Raw genomic sequence first — 15710 nt, 5'->3', positions numbered from 1 at the left:
ATCTGGCTTTTGTTCTGGCAACTTTAACCCTTGGCATTTGTATTATTGGCAATAATATACTACTCTCCTCTGTGATTGCGACTGTGAATGCGAATGCGATTGAGAATGTGAGCTCTGCCATGTGCAGTTCGACAAGTCAAACTCAGTGACCCCGTCTCTGCGCCAGCTCCATCCCCACCCCATTCCATGCTTATTTAGCATGCCCAAGCCGAAGCTCAAGTCCGTATGTCTGCTGTCCAGATGAATTCCAACTCCCTGCTCCATGATACTCCTCAGCTCTGAGCGAGGACCACAGCAATGTGGGCTCCTTTTGTTGTGTTTGTGTGTGGCAGAGCGCACTTGGCAGTTGGGTGGTCAAAATTGATTCCATTGGCTTTGTTGTGATAAGGTCAAAAGTTTAATATAAATGTTGTGGCTGGCCAAAAGTGAGACAGTTTTCTATGAGGTTTTTAAATTAAAACTAGAAACTTTTCGAGTTGATCAAATGCCAACTTTTGATGCAACTTTCGGCAAGTTACTTTAAGTTTCTGTTAGATACATTGTCAATGACAATGACAATGACAATGACAATGACAATGACAATGACAATGACAATGACAATGACAATGACAATGACAATGACAATGACAATGACAATGACAATGACAATGACAATGACAATGACAATGACAATGACAATGACAATGACAATGACAATGACAATGACAATGACAATGACAATGACAATGACAATGACAATGACAATGACAATGACAATGACAATGGCAATGACATTGACAATGACAATGACAATGACAATGACAATGACAATGACAATGACAATGACAATGACAATGACAATGACAATGACAATGACAATGACAATGACAATGACAATGACAATGACAATGACAATGACAATGACAATGACAATGACAATGACAATGACAATGACAATGACAATGACAATGATAATGACAATGACAATGACAATGACAATGACAATGACAATGACAATGACAATGACAATGACAATGACATTGACAATGACAATGACAAAACTCATAACCAGATTTAATTAGGATACCATCATTGCTTCAATAAGGGCAATTAACCAACAGTAAAGTTCAAGGAGGCAGCAACTCTAAGTTGTTCCTCTTCATATTTAATTATAGGCCCCATATTAAAATATTTTGTAATAACGATATTTTTGCAGCTAATCAGAGCAATCATTTACCCGTTTTAAGTATCAGGAAATTAAACAAAAACAAAAAACTCGCAATAAAAAACTTTTAATATTGTTGTTAAAAGCTCGCGTGCAATGAAACCGCTAATTTAATGTATTTTAAAGACTTGGCTCTGCTTCGACAATCCACAAGCGGACAGCCGTTGGAGCACCCTGTTCCCGATCTCCCAGCATTTTTGGTATCATAAAAAGCAATGCCTGGCTGGCTGGCTGGCTGACTCGCTGTGCGGGCCTTGCGAGCCGTGCGGGCTGACTGGCTGGCTGGCTGGCTGCCGAGAGCAGGGCAAAGTTTTGTGCGTAACATGAAAAACTTCGATAAATTCACAGTTGAAACAATTACCATGAATTTTATCAAAAATGATACGCGCTGTTCGTATCCGACCATGCAGCAACAATATTTTTTAATGCACTTTGGGGGAAAATGAAACGCGTGGCAGGAGACGCAAGAGAAGAAAGCAAAACCAACAAAAAGAAGAAAAAAAAAGGAATAGAAAGGGCGAAGTGATGCTAAAGAAAAGAAAAGCAACTGTGGCAGCAGCTCTAGAACTAAGTAGATAAGGATCGAAGCGGACTGAAGTGCGGCTAGCATGAGGGAAATGCCAACAGCATTCCGTCTGCTGACAGATAGACCAGGAGCAGCATCAGTAGCAGGAGCAGCAGCAGGAGAAGGAGGTTCTGGAATAGCAGCAGAACCAGGCTTCCAGGCAGTCGGTAAAATGTAAGCGAAAAATTGCTTGAGAAAACTTTCTCAACTTTTCAGCTAATATTTGACTTTTGCAAAATAAGTAGACGATGTGGAAAAACAACGCTGCAACATGGCATCGAATGAAAATACATATGGACTCATATATATATATATATATATATATATATATATATATATATATGTGTATGTGTATTCAATTTTATTTTATTTTGCTTTCCTTTTCTGCTCAAACATTATGCGTGACATTTGCGTTGATGTGGTAAACAGAAAAAAAGTATATGGAAATAGCAAAGAGAAGATAGGAAAAAAGCAAGAAGCTGCTTTAAGAGCATAAGGATGTGGCCAAGACAGCCAAACCCTAAACCTATTAAATTTCTATCAGGAAGCAATGCGGAAAAACGAATAATCTACGCCCTAAAAGCTATGTTACTTAGATAGGTTTGATATGGTTCTTATATGACAAGGCCTCAAGGGGTCTACGAAGACGAAGACTTATTCAGAAATCTATTTTATATTATATGCAACTTTACTTGAGAAAGGTCGGCAAGCTGACAAGTTGAAATAGATCCAACAGCTATTGCAATAGAAAATAGTGGAAATAATTAAATTTGATTTCAACTTAATAAGTATAAAATAAAGTCTAATATAAAAGTCATTTTGATAATGTAGCTTAAGTGATATAGAAAATAAACGGCATTTACATAAAACGTGAAGGGCGAGTTATCCTGATGATACGCTAAAGTAACATTAAAAGATTGAAAAATGATTCCTAAGTCCCAGTCTTAGCTAAGATCTCTTAATAAACGATTTTTAGGCAGTAACTTCAATTTTATGCAATCTTTGCAATGAAATATTGATGATATATTATAACATTCAGTTAATACCAGTAACTCCCATCAACTAACTACCTACTTTTCATCAGCTACAATGCTTAACACATTCAATAGATAGATTCGCAAGCCTCTTGGGCAGAGTATCGATATAAGTAAATATGTGGCAACAGAGGCAACAGTTTGCTGAAGTTGGGTTTATTGATTTTGCTTGGCTACTGCAAATTGCAGCAAAACTTTTGGCCTAAACACCGCCATTTCCGGCTGCAATTGATGTTGCCGGCAATTGAAAATTTAAATTGATATTTGCGTTGGTCCAACAGGGCCAACCGGACAGCTCCGTGGTGAAAATCGACAACTTTAATGGCCGTCAATTGCAGACGAGGCGAAAAACTTTTCTTTCGAAATTCGTTTAAACTTAATATTTTGTTATTATTGCTCGTCCGTAAGTGTCCAGTGTTTTTCTTATGTTTTCTTTAGTTTTGCTTCCCAGTCCTTCTTCTTCTTTTCTCTCCTTTTTTTTTTTTTTTTTTTGTCACCCACCCACGAACCAAAATCAAATAGATTTTGAGTAGCTTTTCAGTTTGCGCCAACGTTAAATGAGAAAAGTTTCTCGAGTGCTTGTTGCACTTTTCGTTCAGTGTTGCACTTACACTATCTCCGCCCATCTCTCTCTCTCTCTCTCTCCATTCTCTTTTTCTCGTTTACTCTCATTTGGCATTTTTTCTCTATCCCTGCTAGGTAAACACTTAGGTAAACTGTTCTGATAACTAGCCAAGCGCTCTTTTTTTATCTGGCTCTGCCGTTAATGATCTTTTGGTTAACTGTTTAGCTTTGGTTTGCGAAGCGTTTAGTCAGCCATTTAAAACGAATGAGTTTCAATAGATTTTCAGTTAAAGCACTAAAGTAAATTGTTATTGTTTATAGTTCAGCTTAACAAGAAATTAAACTGTGTAGAAAATATGCAGCTAAGCTAATTATATTAAAAAAACTAAATAAATCATTTAAGTAGAAGATTAAAAGTAAATATTTAAAGCTATTTTACTAATTCAATTTTTGATAAAAGAATAAGCCATAATATCGATGCGATGTGTTATTGTCCATATTATAAAATCATTTCCTTTTTATATTTTTCTGTTTAAGGCAACACTCTGCACACACTGCACCCTCAATGCTTTCTACTTTCCACATTCATCCCATTTCTCTTGTTACTTCTTGTTCTTTTTCGTTCTCATCGATTTTCTTTAATAATCGCTTAAGACTTATTTTCTCCATGCCGAGAATCAATTAAGTTTGATTGCTCTATATGCAATTTTACTTCACTTACTGAGCAGTTCTCCCTCTGTCTCTGCCTCTCTTATTCTGTCGTATTCTGTTTCTCCGACTCTCTCCTTTCTGCATCGCTTTTACTTCTTGCCGTTTCTGTAAATGCAAACCTCATTTATTGTGCTGCCTTAAAGCCTTTTGTTTTTGGCCCTTTTAAAATGCAGAGCTCCCTGGAGTTAATAACTTCTGCAATTGGCACACTTTGGAGCTGCTTTTTTTTTTGTGTTCTTTATAGGCTACAGTGTGCTCCCCACTGTAAACCCACTTTACTAATTTTAGTTCGCAACTTTTTCCACAATAAATAAACACAAGCGTCTGCAGAGACTCCGCCACTGCGAACTGCAACAAGAACAGAATAACAAGAGCAGCAATAACAACAACAATGAAAACGAAAACGTGTCCCGACGAGACATGGGAAATCTAACAAAGGACACGCCAATGCCAACGCCAAAAACCAGTATGGAAAAAAGCAGAAAAAATATACTGAAGCTGGCAAAAATTAACAGCAAACAAAAAGCAACTGCCGCGCCCCAGTTGCAGCCCCCTCGTCATCCGGACACCAGCCACCAGCCACCAGCCGACCGGGCATATTGTATTGAAAGTTCGTTTTAATTAAAAGAAAAAGAAGCAGCGAGAGCTCAGGCAACACCAGCAAAGGTTACAGGGCGTTGCCTATGCAAAAAATAAAAATAAAAAAAAGTAAATGTTAAAAAATATTTGCCACGACTTTTGCAACTGCGAAAATTTATATGAAAATGATTAAAAAAGTTGCAACAATACAAAACAAAATTGTCAAAAACAAAGCTAAACAAAGATAAACTAAAATGAAGAAAACACTAACAAATGCGCCTGTCGGGGTTTAAATACAATACCAGAAGTTAACTAAAAAAAATTACAGTAAACATCCAAGTGCTTTAAAAGGGCATGTCTAACTCTTAACTAAAGGCTTAATAGAATTTTCTTAATGTTTTCTCTCTCTTCCTCCCGCTTATTGTATGTTAATGTTTCTCACGTCACGATATCGGGATCATATTCACTGTGACCAATGACATGAGCTCTTATCACCCCACTCACATTCTCTATATTAAGCAGCCTGGGGGCAGTTTCCGTCTCTTTATTTCTGATGTAATTGCTATGCGTCAGTTTTTAGGAAATCTGTTTATAAGCTAATGAAGTTCCGCTCATCATCAGTGTAATAATTCGAATGCATCCAAGTGCTTTAATGCAGCACGCAACACTGTTTACTATGCGCTTAATAGCATTCTCTTAATGCTTTCACTCTGTCCCTCTCCCTCTACCGCCCTCTCTCTCTCTCTCTCTCTCATTTTGTGTGTCAATGTCTTGCATACCAAGATAACGGGATCATAACCACTGTGACCAATGGCATGAGCTCTTACTCCCTCTCTGTGCATTGTGTAAATTAGCTGCATGTAGACAGCCTCCGTCTCTTTCTCTCCACCGCAATTGCCAATAATTAAATTTGAGCAAAGCCATTCATAAGTTAATGAAGAAGTACACTGATGCATGTAATTGAAAACTTTGGTTAGATTATATGAAAGGCAAACAGAAGCGCAAAATCGCTGCAGCTGCATGGCATGATAAAATATTTGCAAGAGATGAAACCTATTGAAACTAAGGTAATAGGTAATGTTTCTACGGCCGTTATATAATTAAATAATTCTATTCTGATGCTGTTTTTGATTCCACAAATCGTTGTAAACTATTCCGACCTTCGACTAGACATTTTACGATCAAATAAAATAATACCCTCTCTCTTATACTACAACAACAATATTGTCAGAAAGTCCAACAAATAGAACAAAATATTTAAAGCAAACAATGCATAGCTCTAGCTTCGTCATGTACAAATATTGCGTATACGCCATATAATAAATAAAACAAGCGGCGAATGGGCAATGCAGAGAAAACTGGCGTTGATGTTGCTGCTGCTGCTATTGCTATTACTGCTCCTGCTGCCGCTGCCGCTGCCGCTGCCGCTGCTGCTGCGGCTATTACTGCGACTACTGCGACGGCTGCTGCTTCTGCTGCTGCTACTTGAATCTTTTGCTGGCTTGGCACTGGCAAACAGTTTCCAACTCAATGACTTTATATCTACGACTCGAGCTACATTTGCCACAGATGCCTTGGATATCGAGCATCCGCACCGTTGCCCTCGCTGCCAAACACCGCTCCACTCACCTCCGCATCCGCATCCTCCACTCGCTAGCTAGCTGCTCGTTTGTGCCAGTTTGCTCGTTTACAGGCTTTTACCTGAAACTATTACCCACTTGCCGACTCAGATGGTCCGTTGGTCCATCCGTTCCTTCGTCTATCTGTCGGTGTCTGCTTGGCTGTATTATATAGCCATTGCCAGATGCGGATGCGGATGCAACTGCGGATACGGCTGCGGATGCGGATGCAGATGCAGAGAGTCCTTATGCAATCAACTGTCGACTCGTTACAACTTTTCCTAGCAAATCTGTTAAGGTATTATATTTTGTTGAGCATCTGCAGCTAGTCGCTCATCTGATTACATATTTATCTACAATTTATACATAATTCTGCAGCGTTGCAGTTCATCTCAGTTAGCCCGCAAAATACTTTAAGCTCTTTTAGTTGAGCTCAACTCAGTTCAGTTCAGTTCAGTTCAGTTGGGTTCAGTTGGGCTCAGTTGGGTTCGGTTCGGGTTTCCTGCCTATTAAGTTGCAACTGGCGCGAAGGCTTTGCAACAGGAAACGCGGCATTCACTGAAAGACGCGCCAGTTCTGCTGTCGACCCAAGCAATCCATCAGCACATACTACCTGAGATGACTTACGCCCCCGGCCCCATGCTCGTCCCGGCCCTCGTCCTCGCCCCCGCCCACTCAGTCCCCGCGGCATAAAACTCTCAAAAACTTGTGATGTGAACGCGAATCTCGCACGCACACATATCCCAAAAACAAGTTTCGTGTATCCTTAGGTTGAGCTTTAACTTTCCAGGGTAAACAACAGCCAGAAAATAAAACGAAACAATGATGAATTTGCCCCAAAAATATGTGGGGCAAAGCAAAAGTAAAGTCGATGCCCAGCACAGATAGATATACATATACATATACATACACACACACACACACTTATGTATACAAGTTCGCATGTTCGCATGATGAAATGTGCGTCATTTTTCATACAACAACTTGCGCAACTTAAGTTTTCTAACTAGTGAAAGCATTGACAGGCATGAGAGCATATGCTATGAACATAAATCATAAACGTATTAAATAAAACGAATCCTTAATACACTGTCTCCTCTATGAGAACCTTTTGCGATACAATTAGAAAAGTGATGGCCCCAAACTGTTAATAGGGTAGCAACAGGTGCTTAAATACCCATCAATAGACGGAAGCTGAGAGCTTGAACTAGTATAAGCCAGGGACAACGAAGCATTAAAGCCAATGAACACAGCGACCACTACTGTGGGGTTGAGTCCTGCGGGCGGGCAAAGCAATGAACCACATGTCAATGTCAAAGGCGATGACAAAGACAAATTTACCTCGTAGATAGCATTAACTGCAGTTACCTAGACCCGACCGGAAGATAGAGTATAGCTGTTGAGTATTTAAGGAAGTTGGAGATGCTGCAAGCACTTGCTGTTTCAATTTAAATACAAAATGTTTTCGTACGGACTGTGCTTTCTTTAATCGAAAATTCCAAGCATGCTGCTGCTCACACACAAGCACACACACACACATGCAGACCAAACACAGAGCTCGAATGGCGCCAAATTCCGTCCGGCAATCAACTAAATTCAAAGCAAATTGCCCGCATAGTGAATTTTTGGCCATGATTGTAACAGCGAATGCGAGCGAGTGGGCCAGGAGGAGGCCAAGCAAACGCCTCATTATTTTGCGCTTGAGATATTTCTGTCTCGTCACTAATTCATCATTGTTTCGGCACATTAAATGCTTGAACGTCAACGCATTCATTATCTTATGGCCCAACTGGTCTTTTCGGCCAACTCATCGCCCTCACACATGGTCAGCCAACTGTCAATGCGTATGTGTGTATGTGTGTGTGTATGTGTGGCCGTCGCCAAGACAGCTAAGTCTCATGTCTGAGTGATATTAACTGACCCAACAATCCGTCAGTGAGCCGCCCATTAAAAGAAGAAGAAAACAACGAGTGGGAGGGCTTTTAATGAGAATGCACGACTAACATATATCCTAAGTTTATATGAGATTGAGATATAACTACTTCAGAAATATTAATATATTTAATTATTAATTAATATTTAATTATAATTATTATTAAATATGAAATATATCGACATTTCCAGTAATTTTCATGGTCATTGGAATTTCGATAAATCATAATAATGAGTATTATATACACTTTGCCTTACTAAAAATTTAGAGCTTTCGAACTATGCTTAAAAAGTAAAGTCTTGAAATAAAAACCTGCCTATCTAAGACTCAATTTTCAAAAGCTTACATATGCTAGACATAACAATCAAACTACCCTTGCACCATTTACGCTAGGGTATTCCAAGAAAAAGTCCGAGAACTGCCCGGCAACGACTTGAGCCAGATTTAGGCGGAAACCCATGTAGTATACATAGTTGTGGCCAGGCTCACAAAATGCCTTCGTCATTTGCGCCAGAAATCCTTTTTAATTTCGCTGTATGTTAAGTTCTCTGTGTGTGTGCGTATGTATGGGTGGGTGTGTGTGTGTGTGCTTAGCATGTTAATTGCTTTCTAAGCTAATCGAATTTTTTGCTCGTCATTATGAGTAATGCGGCTTGGTTTTGGCCTGCTCTGAAGCAATTTGTCGGCTAACTTTCGAGCTGGCAAATTGCTTTAAGCCAGCCCGGCTTTCGGCCCATAAATATTAAAGCCATGTGAATGTTGCATCAGCAACAACAACAAGCTAAGTAGTTAATCGCACATGTCAGCCGTACTTAATTTAACAAGCAAACAAAACATATCGTCAATAAAATATGTTATGCACATACACAAAAGATATGCATAAAAAACTGCATAAAAAATATTAAATATTTGCACAGACGTATTTTATAAATAAAATATTAATTCACATTCTCCCACATTAATTTACATATCTGATAAATTTTTGTATTTATTTGAACTATTTTCAGTTCCCACTTAAAATAACTAGAATACAAATTTGTTTTATATTAAAAAAATAAAAAATAAAAAAAAAAAAAAAAAAAAAGAATACAAAAGTAACTTTAAATTTAAAGTGTGGCTCATAGGATTATAAAAAAATATATATATTTGTCTTATCAATAATATAACACGTCAGTAGTGCTGGAGGCATACAGATACAGATACAGATACAGATACAGATACAGATACAGATACAGATACAGATACAGATACAGATACAGATACAGATACAGATACAGATACAGATACAGATACAGATACAGATACAAATACAGATACAGATACAGATACAGATACAGATACAGATACAGATACAGATACAGATACAGATACAGATACAGATACAGATACAGATACAGATACAGATACAGATACAGATACAGATACAGATACAGATACAGATACAGATACAGATACAGATACAGATACAGATACAGATACAGATACAGATACAGATACAGATACAGATACAGATACAGATACAGATACAGATACAGATACAGATACAGATACAGATACAGATACAGATACAGATACAGATACAGATACAGATACAGATACAGATACAGATACAGATACAGATACAGATACAGATACAGATACAGATACAGATACAGATACAGATACAGATACAGATACAGATACAGATACAGATACAGATACAGATACAGATACAGATACAGATACAGATACAGATACAGATACAGATACAGATACAGATACAGATACAGATACAGATACAGATACAGATACAGATACAGATACAGATACAGATACAGATGCAGATGCAGATACAGATACAGATGCGGATGCGGATGCGGATGCAGATGTGACTGGCTATAGGCTATACGATTAAACGATTATACGAATAATACGAATATACTCCCTCTTTTCACAATACGAATGTGTTCTTCACTTTTGTTTTCATAAAGCATTCATTTCATATGCATTAGACCTTTAATACCCAGAACCCAAGCCTTTTGACGGGCTCAACAAAAAATTCTCGGAATTATAACAAACATAATAATTGAAATAAAAGGGTTTACTCCAATATTAAAGCATGTATAGTTAAATCTCGTTTATTTACGGGTTACACGCATCAACTTATTTAAAAGAAATTCACAGAAAATTAATTTAAGAACTGAAGTTGGCAGTAGTCTATTCATATATTATTCAATTAAAAAATCAGGCATTCAAGAATTACCTCACACTTTAGCTTAACATTGGGATATATACAGAGTTTGTAAACATACTTCTGTGAGCTCTAAAGATACAGAATAATAAACTGTAAAATCACAACGCTAAGCATTAGAAACCAAGCCATAGATACACTAGATTTAATTGTTGAATTTATTTCTGAGTCTGTACATAAAAACGTAGACTCGGCTATATAAATTCATGATGTCACTAAAGTCTTTTTTCACATACCTATAAAAACTTCGCCTATAACTTTGATCTATTACAATACACAAAGCCGAGCCTAACACACAATTTGTTGTAATCAAAGCTTAAGTGCAGAATTAAAAATGGTATCTATATTTATATATATTCATAAAAATATATACGCACATAATACTTTTGTCTCTCAAATAAATCAATTATCCCTAATATAATGGGACAAAGTTTATGAGCGAATTATCACAAAGTTCTGCCTGAGCAAATGTCATTAAGCCGAGCCAAACGGAATAAGTTATATTATGTTGCTAATTTATGGGGCACATAAGTTAATTTTTGTTTGTTGTCTGTTGCTTGTTGTTTGTTGTTGTAATTAGTGGACATGACTATACAGGACCATTAAATCCGGCTCTGCCACGGAAACTCGGACACATAAACAAATGAAAAACTGTTGCTTCCGCTCGTGCACAATGGGCAGAGCGAGAGGTAAACAGGCAAACGAGATTCGTGTGCGAGCGAGATGGCAGCACGCTAATTATTTTGTCGGCAGGCAAAAGTTCATAGTTCAGATAAAAAAAAAACTCACACACTCACAAAGAGAGAGAGAGAGAGAGAGAGAGAGAAAGAAAGAGAGAGATAGAGAGACAGCAACAACAAGCAGAACAACGACTACAATAATAATTACAATGCCACAAATACATTTGGCTGCCTCTGGTCAAATTTTAGTAATTTTTATTATCTGGCAAAAAGTGCAAAAGAAACTTAATTAAAAGCCACCTGCCTGCCACCTGTGCGCCCTTTGGTCAGTTAAATACACTATTTAAATGGTTAAGGGATACAAGGAACATGCGACAAATGAATATATGTATATATGGGGAGCCTGGGGCAAGCTGCTCTCTCAACTCAAATGTGGTAAAAAGTGTAGCATACATTTGAGCGCCATGGAAAATGGCTGAACTGATAAATGAATGAATGTCTAATTGATCATCACTTCAGATAGCAAGACTGACGAAACATTTGCAAGTGCTTGACTAAGATATTCTTATGAGCGTTAAATAAATAAATAAAATAAGTGAGGTGTATATTAATATTGCAAATTAAATAAATATATACTTAAAAATTCACTGCTTAATGTTAATCAAGTTTGTTTTCAAACTGTTCATACGCAAAGAATTTCAGCAACATTATTTGCTACTCAAGCAGGAATATAAGTATTATAAGTAACTGTTTGTGCTCAATAAAAAAAGTTGCCGTTCGACTGAGATACTCCAGGGATTTTGACAAATGACATTTCGTGGACATTTTCATTGATAGATAAGGGCTATAAGACAAAGCGTAAAAATATGTCAATATTTAAGCAATATTTTATTTTATATGGAGATCAATATATTTGTTGCGCATGAGGCGTAAGATGTATGCTGATTCTGTACAATACTTGTCTTAGTATCCATAGTTCAACTTCTAGCTTAAGAGTTGATTTTTGTAATCAAATATAATCATGCATATACAATTGGTTAATAACTATTCAACCATTAGCATGGTATTTCGAGCCTTTCTAACGTTGAGCTTCAAAGCAAAGATAAATCCAATAAAAATCATTATAACTCCAACATAAGAATTTTCAGTTCAGGTTGGTTGGGCCTTAGCAAAAAAATATGTCTAAGAACTTCTTCATTTCCTTTCAAATAGCTTTATGGATGAGCATAGTAATTGGGGCACTGTATACATTTTTCTTAGTTATACCTAGCTGATTTAACGATTAGAATTATAATCGAATTATATGAATGCATTATTATTAAAAATCTATGCAGTAGAGCCTTAACAAGTTACTTGCTCCAACTCTGTTCTTATTTATCATCTAAACATGAGACATAAAGGAATGAAATTTACACAGTTGCATATACAAATTTAGAGCTCAAATCCCACATAATCTTCAAGCATTACATCATGAAAACTAATTAAAATAGTTGTGTACAAATAAATGAGAATATAACAACTAAAAATCTGCAATGAAACAAGTGTGAATATTTAACAACAATTTATGTGGCATCACATTTGTCTGAATATTTAACTACAATTTATGTCGCCTTACATCTGAGGGCTTAAATTTTGTATTTATTTTGCTATGTGGATTTCAGACTTTTTCGGATAACGGCTGTTATCAACAGCTTTATTGATAAACAGTCGCATTTACCATTTACCGTTTGCAGTTTTAACATTTACTTTTCTGGTCTTTTTTGCAGTTGTTGGGCCCAGCGAGGCGCTGCACCTGTCGAGCCTCTCCGTCCCGCCCATTATCGATGTCTCACAAAAGGCCAAACTGTTTTGCAGCTATGAGATGGGCAATCGGACCCTCAACTCGGTCAAATGGTATAAGGATGGCCATGAGTTTTTCAGGTAAGCAGAGCGCGCCCATTGGCCCTTTTTTTGGTAACTGCTGCTCCTACTGCTGCTACTGCTGCTGCTGCTGCTGCGGCTACGGCTGTAAAACAAATAAAAAACAGTCATAAAAATATTTTCGACTCTGGCTGGAAATAATAAAAAGGCTGGGCGTGTGTGCCGGCGCATTCATGCAGATTTTATGGTGCAAATTGAAAACGTCATGAAATTGCAACACTCTGTGCAACATAGTATTGCGTGGCAACAGCAGCAGCAGGAGGAGTAGGTGGTGGAGCAGGAGGCGGACGGCGGACAGCCGGAGCAGCTGAGTGTCACTGCACACTCGATCGGTTGAAAGTGTCGCGACTAATTTAAATGCTTAATTGAAATGGATTTTATGGGCGCCAGCAGTGGCGCGCAGGTAACCCTCCTCCCCCCACAGACCACCTCTCTCGATTCGACGCTTACGCCAACCGTTTAAATATGTGTAAAGCGCAGTTTTTATTTAACTGGCTTAATTGGTGGTCAATGCTTCGGCTTAATCAAGCACAAAATGTTTCCGCTCTTTGAAATCGGCATTTTCTTTTTTTTAGGCAAACATTTTTTGGTTATTCATTTAAGAGACGTGAAAATAAGTTGTTGAAACACATGTTAAGCATTTCCATTAGCTAAAAAAATGCCAAAAGAGAGAGGGAGAGAGAGAGCGAGAGATTGTTTTTAGTCTGGCAAATAAATGAAATCATTTATTAATTAGTGTAACAATTCACATGTGAATAATATTAAAAATGGGGTCAATATGTATGGCCCGAAATAATATTGAATAGACCAAATTTTCCATCGCTTCAAATTATAAATTGAAAAAAATTGTATTGAAATACATTATCAAATGAAATTATTTTCAAACAATGCGAATTTCTAAATATATATTCAAACAATGCAAATAACAATGCAAACTACACGCTTAGAATAATTCATTGGAAATTTATTTTAAATGCATACATCTAATATGCTTAAATATTTTGTGGTAGTGAAAACCGAAATGTTTCTAGCTTGTTCTTTTACGTAAGGTGTAACATTTTTCAATAATTGCACATCATTTCAAATTTTTCTTTTCTCTATGACATCATAAATTAGACTTCAAACTTGTATGAAAATTATTTAATGAATTTAATGAAGCTAGAGAATATGGCAAACAAGTAAAAAAAAGTTCAAGTCGAGTCCCATCGATCCCCTAAACCCTGATCGAGAACATATATACTTTATGGGGTCTACCACGCCCCCTTCTGCCTGTTACATATATTTTCAGAAAAGCTTTAAACACTGATTTCCAATTTTCCATGGGAGCAGGGTATACTAATTTACATGAAAACAGCTTTGTATGCCATAACAACGAGTTGTTATTCAAATTAAACTTGTTCATATATGAATAATTAACTAAATAAATCATTTGTTATTTCATTCCTTCAATTTTTAGATAAGAATATTTATATTCTTACAAAACAAAATCTGCAATAATTGAAAAGAAAATATATATAATTTATAAATATATAATTTAAAAATATATAAAACAAAAATAAATGAAATTATAAAGATATTTGTACTTAAAATGTAATCATAAATAACCAAATTAATAAATTCCATTCTGCAAAAAGTCCGCGAGACAAACTATTTGGCAATTATTCAGTGGAGCCAAAGAGTTCAATGAGAATCACATTTATTTTCAAGCTATGCACAATTTGTGCAGCACTGGCAAACGCATTTGAATTTGATTGCATAACCTTTTTTTGTTTTCTGTTTTGTTTGAGTTTGTTTCAAATTGAAGCTCTTGAAAGGTACTAAGCCTCAAGCACAGCCGCAGTTGCAGCAGCCATTGAAAGCGGCATAATGCCCGCGATATTCATACATAACAAAACATATATACGTATATATGTATTTATGTATTTACGCACACATACATTTATATGAAACGGTGCTGCAAATCGATGGATTTTTATTTGAGCCGCAGTTGCGCAACGTTGGCGCAAAATGCAGTTGAAGCCGAGCCTTTTTGCATGCGGCTCATAAATATTTCATGGATACGATTTTTGCGCAGCACTCGAACTCCAAGGCGTTCGCTCGCGCTCTCTCTCTCTCTTTCTGTCTCTCTCTCTCTCAGTCTCTCTCGTTCTCTCGCAATGATTCTCTCTGTTACGCTCAGTCAATTTCTATGCTTTTGCAGATACTCGCCGCTAACGCCGCCAACAACAAATTGGTTTCCCGTCAAAGGTGTCACCATAGCCGACGGCTCGTCGCATTGCAATCAATTCATCTGCAACGTGGAACTGGAGAAGCTGAATATCCATTCGTCCGGACAGTACCGCTGCGAGGTGTCCGGCGATGCGCCCGAGTTCGAGCTGATCGATAAAGCGGCCAATATGACCGTTGGCGGTATGTATAAAAAAAAGCTAGACAACTTATACACAGCCCACTGACCCAGCTGCGTGTCCTGTGCACACAGACACAGACATAAGCACAGGCACGACATTACACTGCGAAAAAACATAGAACAATTTAAAATGAGTTAGAAATTTAAATAAAAGAAAGTCTGGACTAAAAGAATTCGAGCCAATCATAATTTGATTATGAATATAAATATGAAAATATTTGAGCTTTATCAGTTTAGCTTGAAAATGTAAATGTTAGGTAAAAA

At 37.1% G+C, this 15710-nt stretch overlaps 1 protein-coding gene across 3 annotated transcripts in view; it reads left to right on the top strand.

The window, feature by feature from the left end:
- The window catches only part of LOC6572840, a 53621-nt gene that overhangs the window by 28165 nt on the left and 9746 nt on the right, over positions 1–15710 (top strand). For all 3 annotated transcript variants that reach the window (XM_032727893.2, XM_044007382.1, XM_044007381.1), the window contains exons 3-4: positions 12886–13039; positions 15240–15448. In XM_032727893.2, the coding sequence (XP_032583784.1) occupies positions 12886–13039; positions 15240–15448 (363 nt within the window). The remainder of the gene's footprint in view (positions 1–12885; positions 13040–15239; positions 15449–15710) is intronic.

This window comes from Drosophila mojavensis, unplaced genomic scaffold (genome assembly GCF_018153725.1).
Source record: "Drosophila mojavensis isolate 15081-1352.22 unplaced genomic scaffold, ASM1815372v1 contig_16, whole genome shotgun sequence".
Lineage (NCBI taxonomy): Eukaryota > Metazoa > Arthropoda > Insecta > Diptera > Drosophilidae > Drosophila > Drosophila mojavensis.
This window is presented reverse-complemented; position numbering and strand designations above follow the sequence as displayed.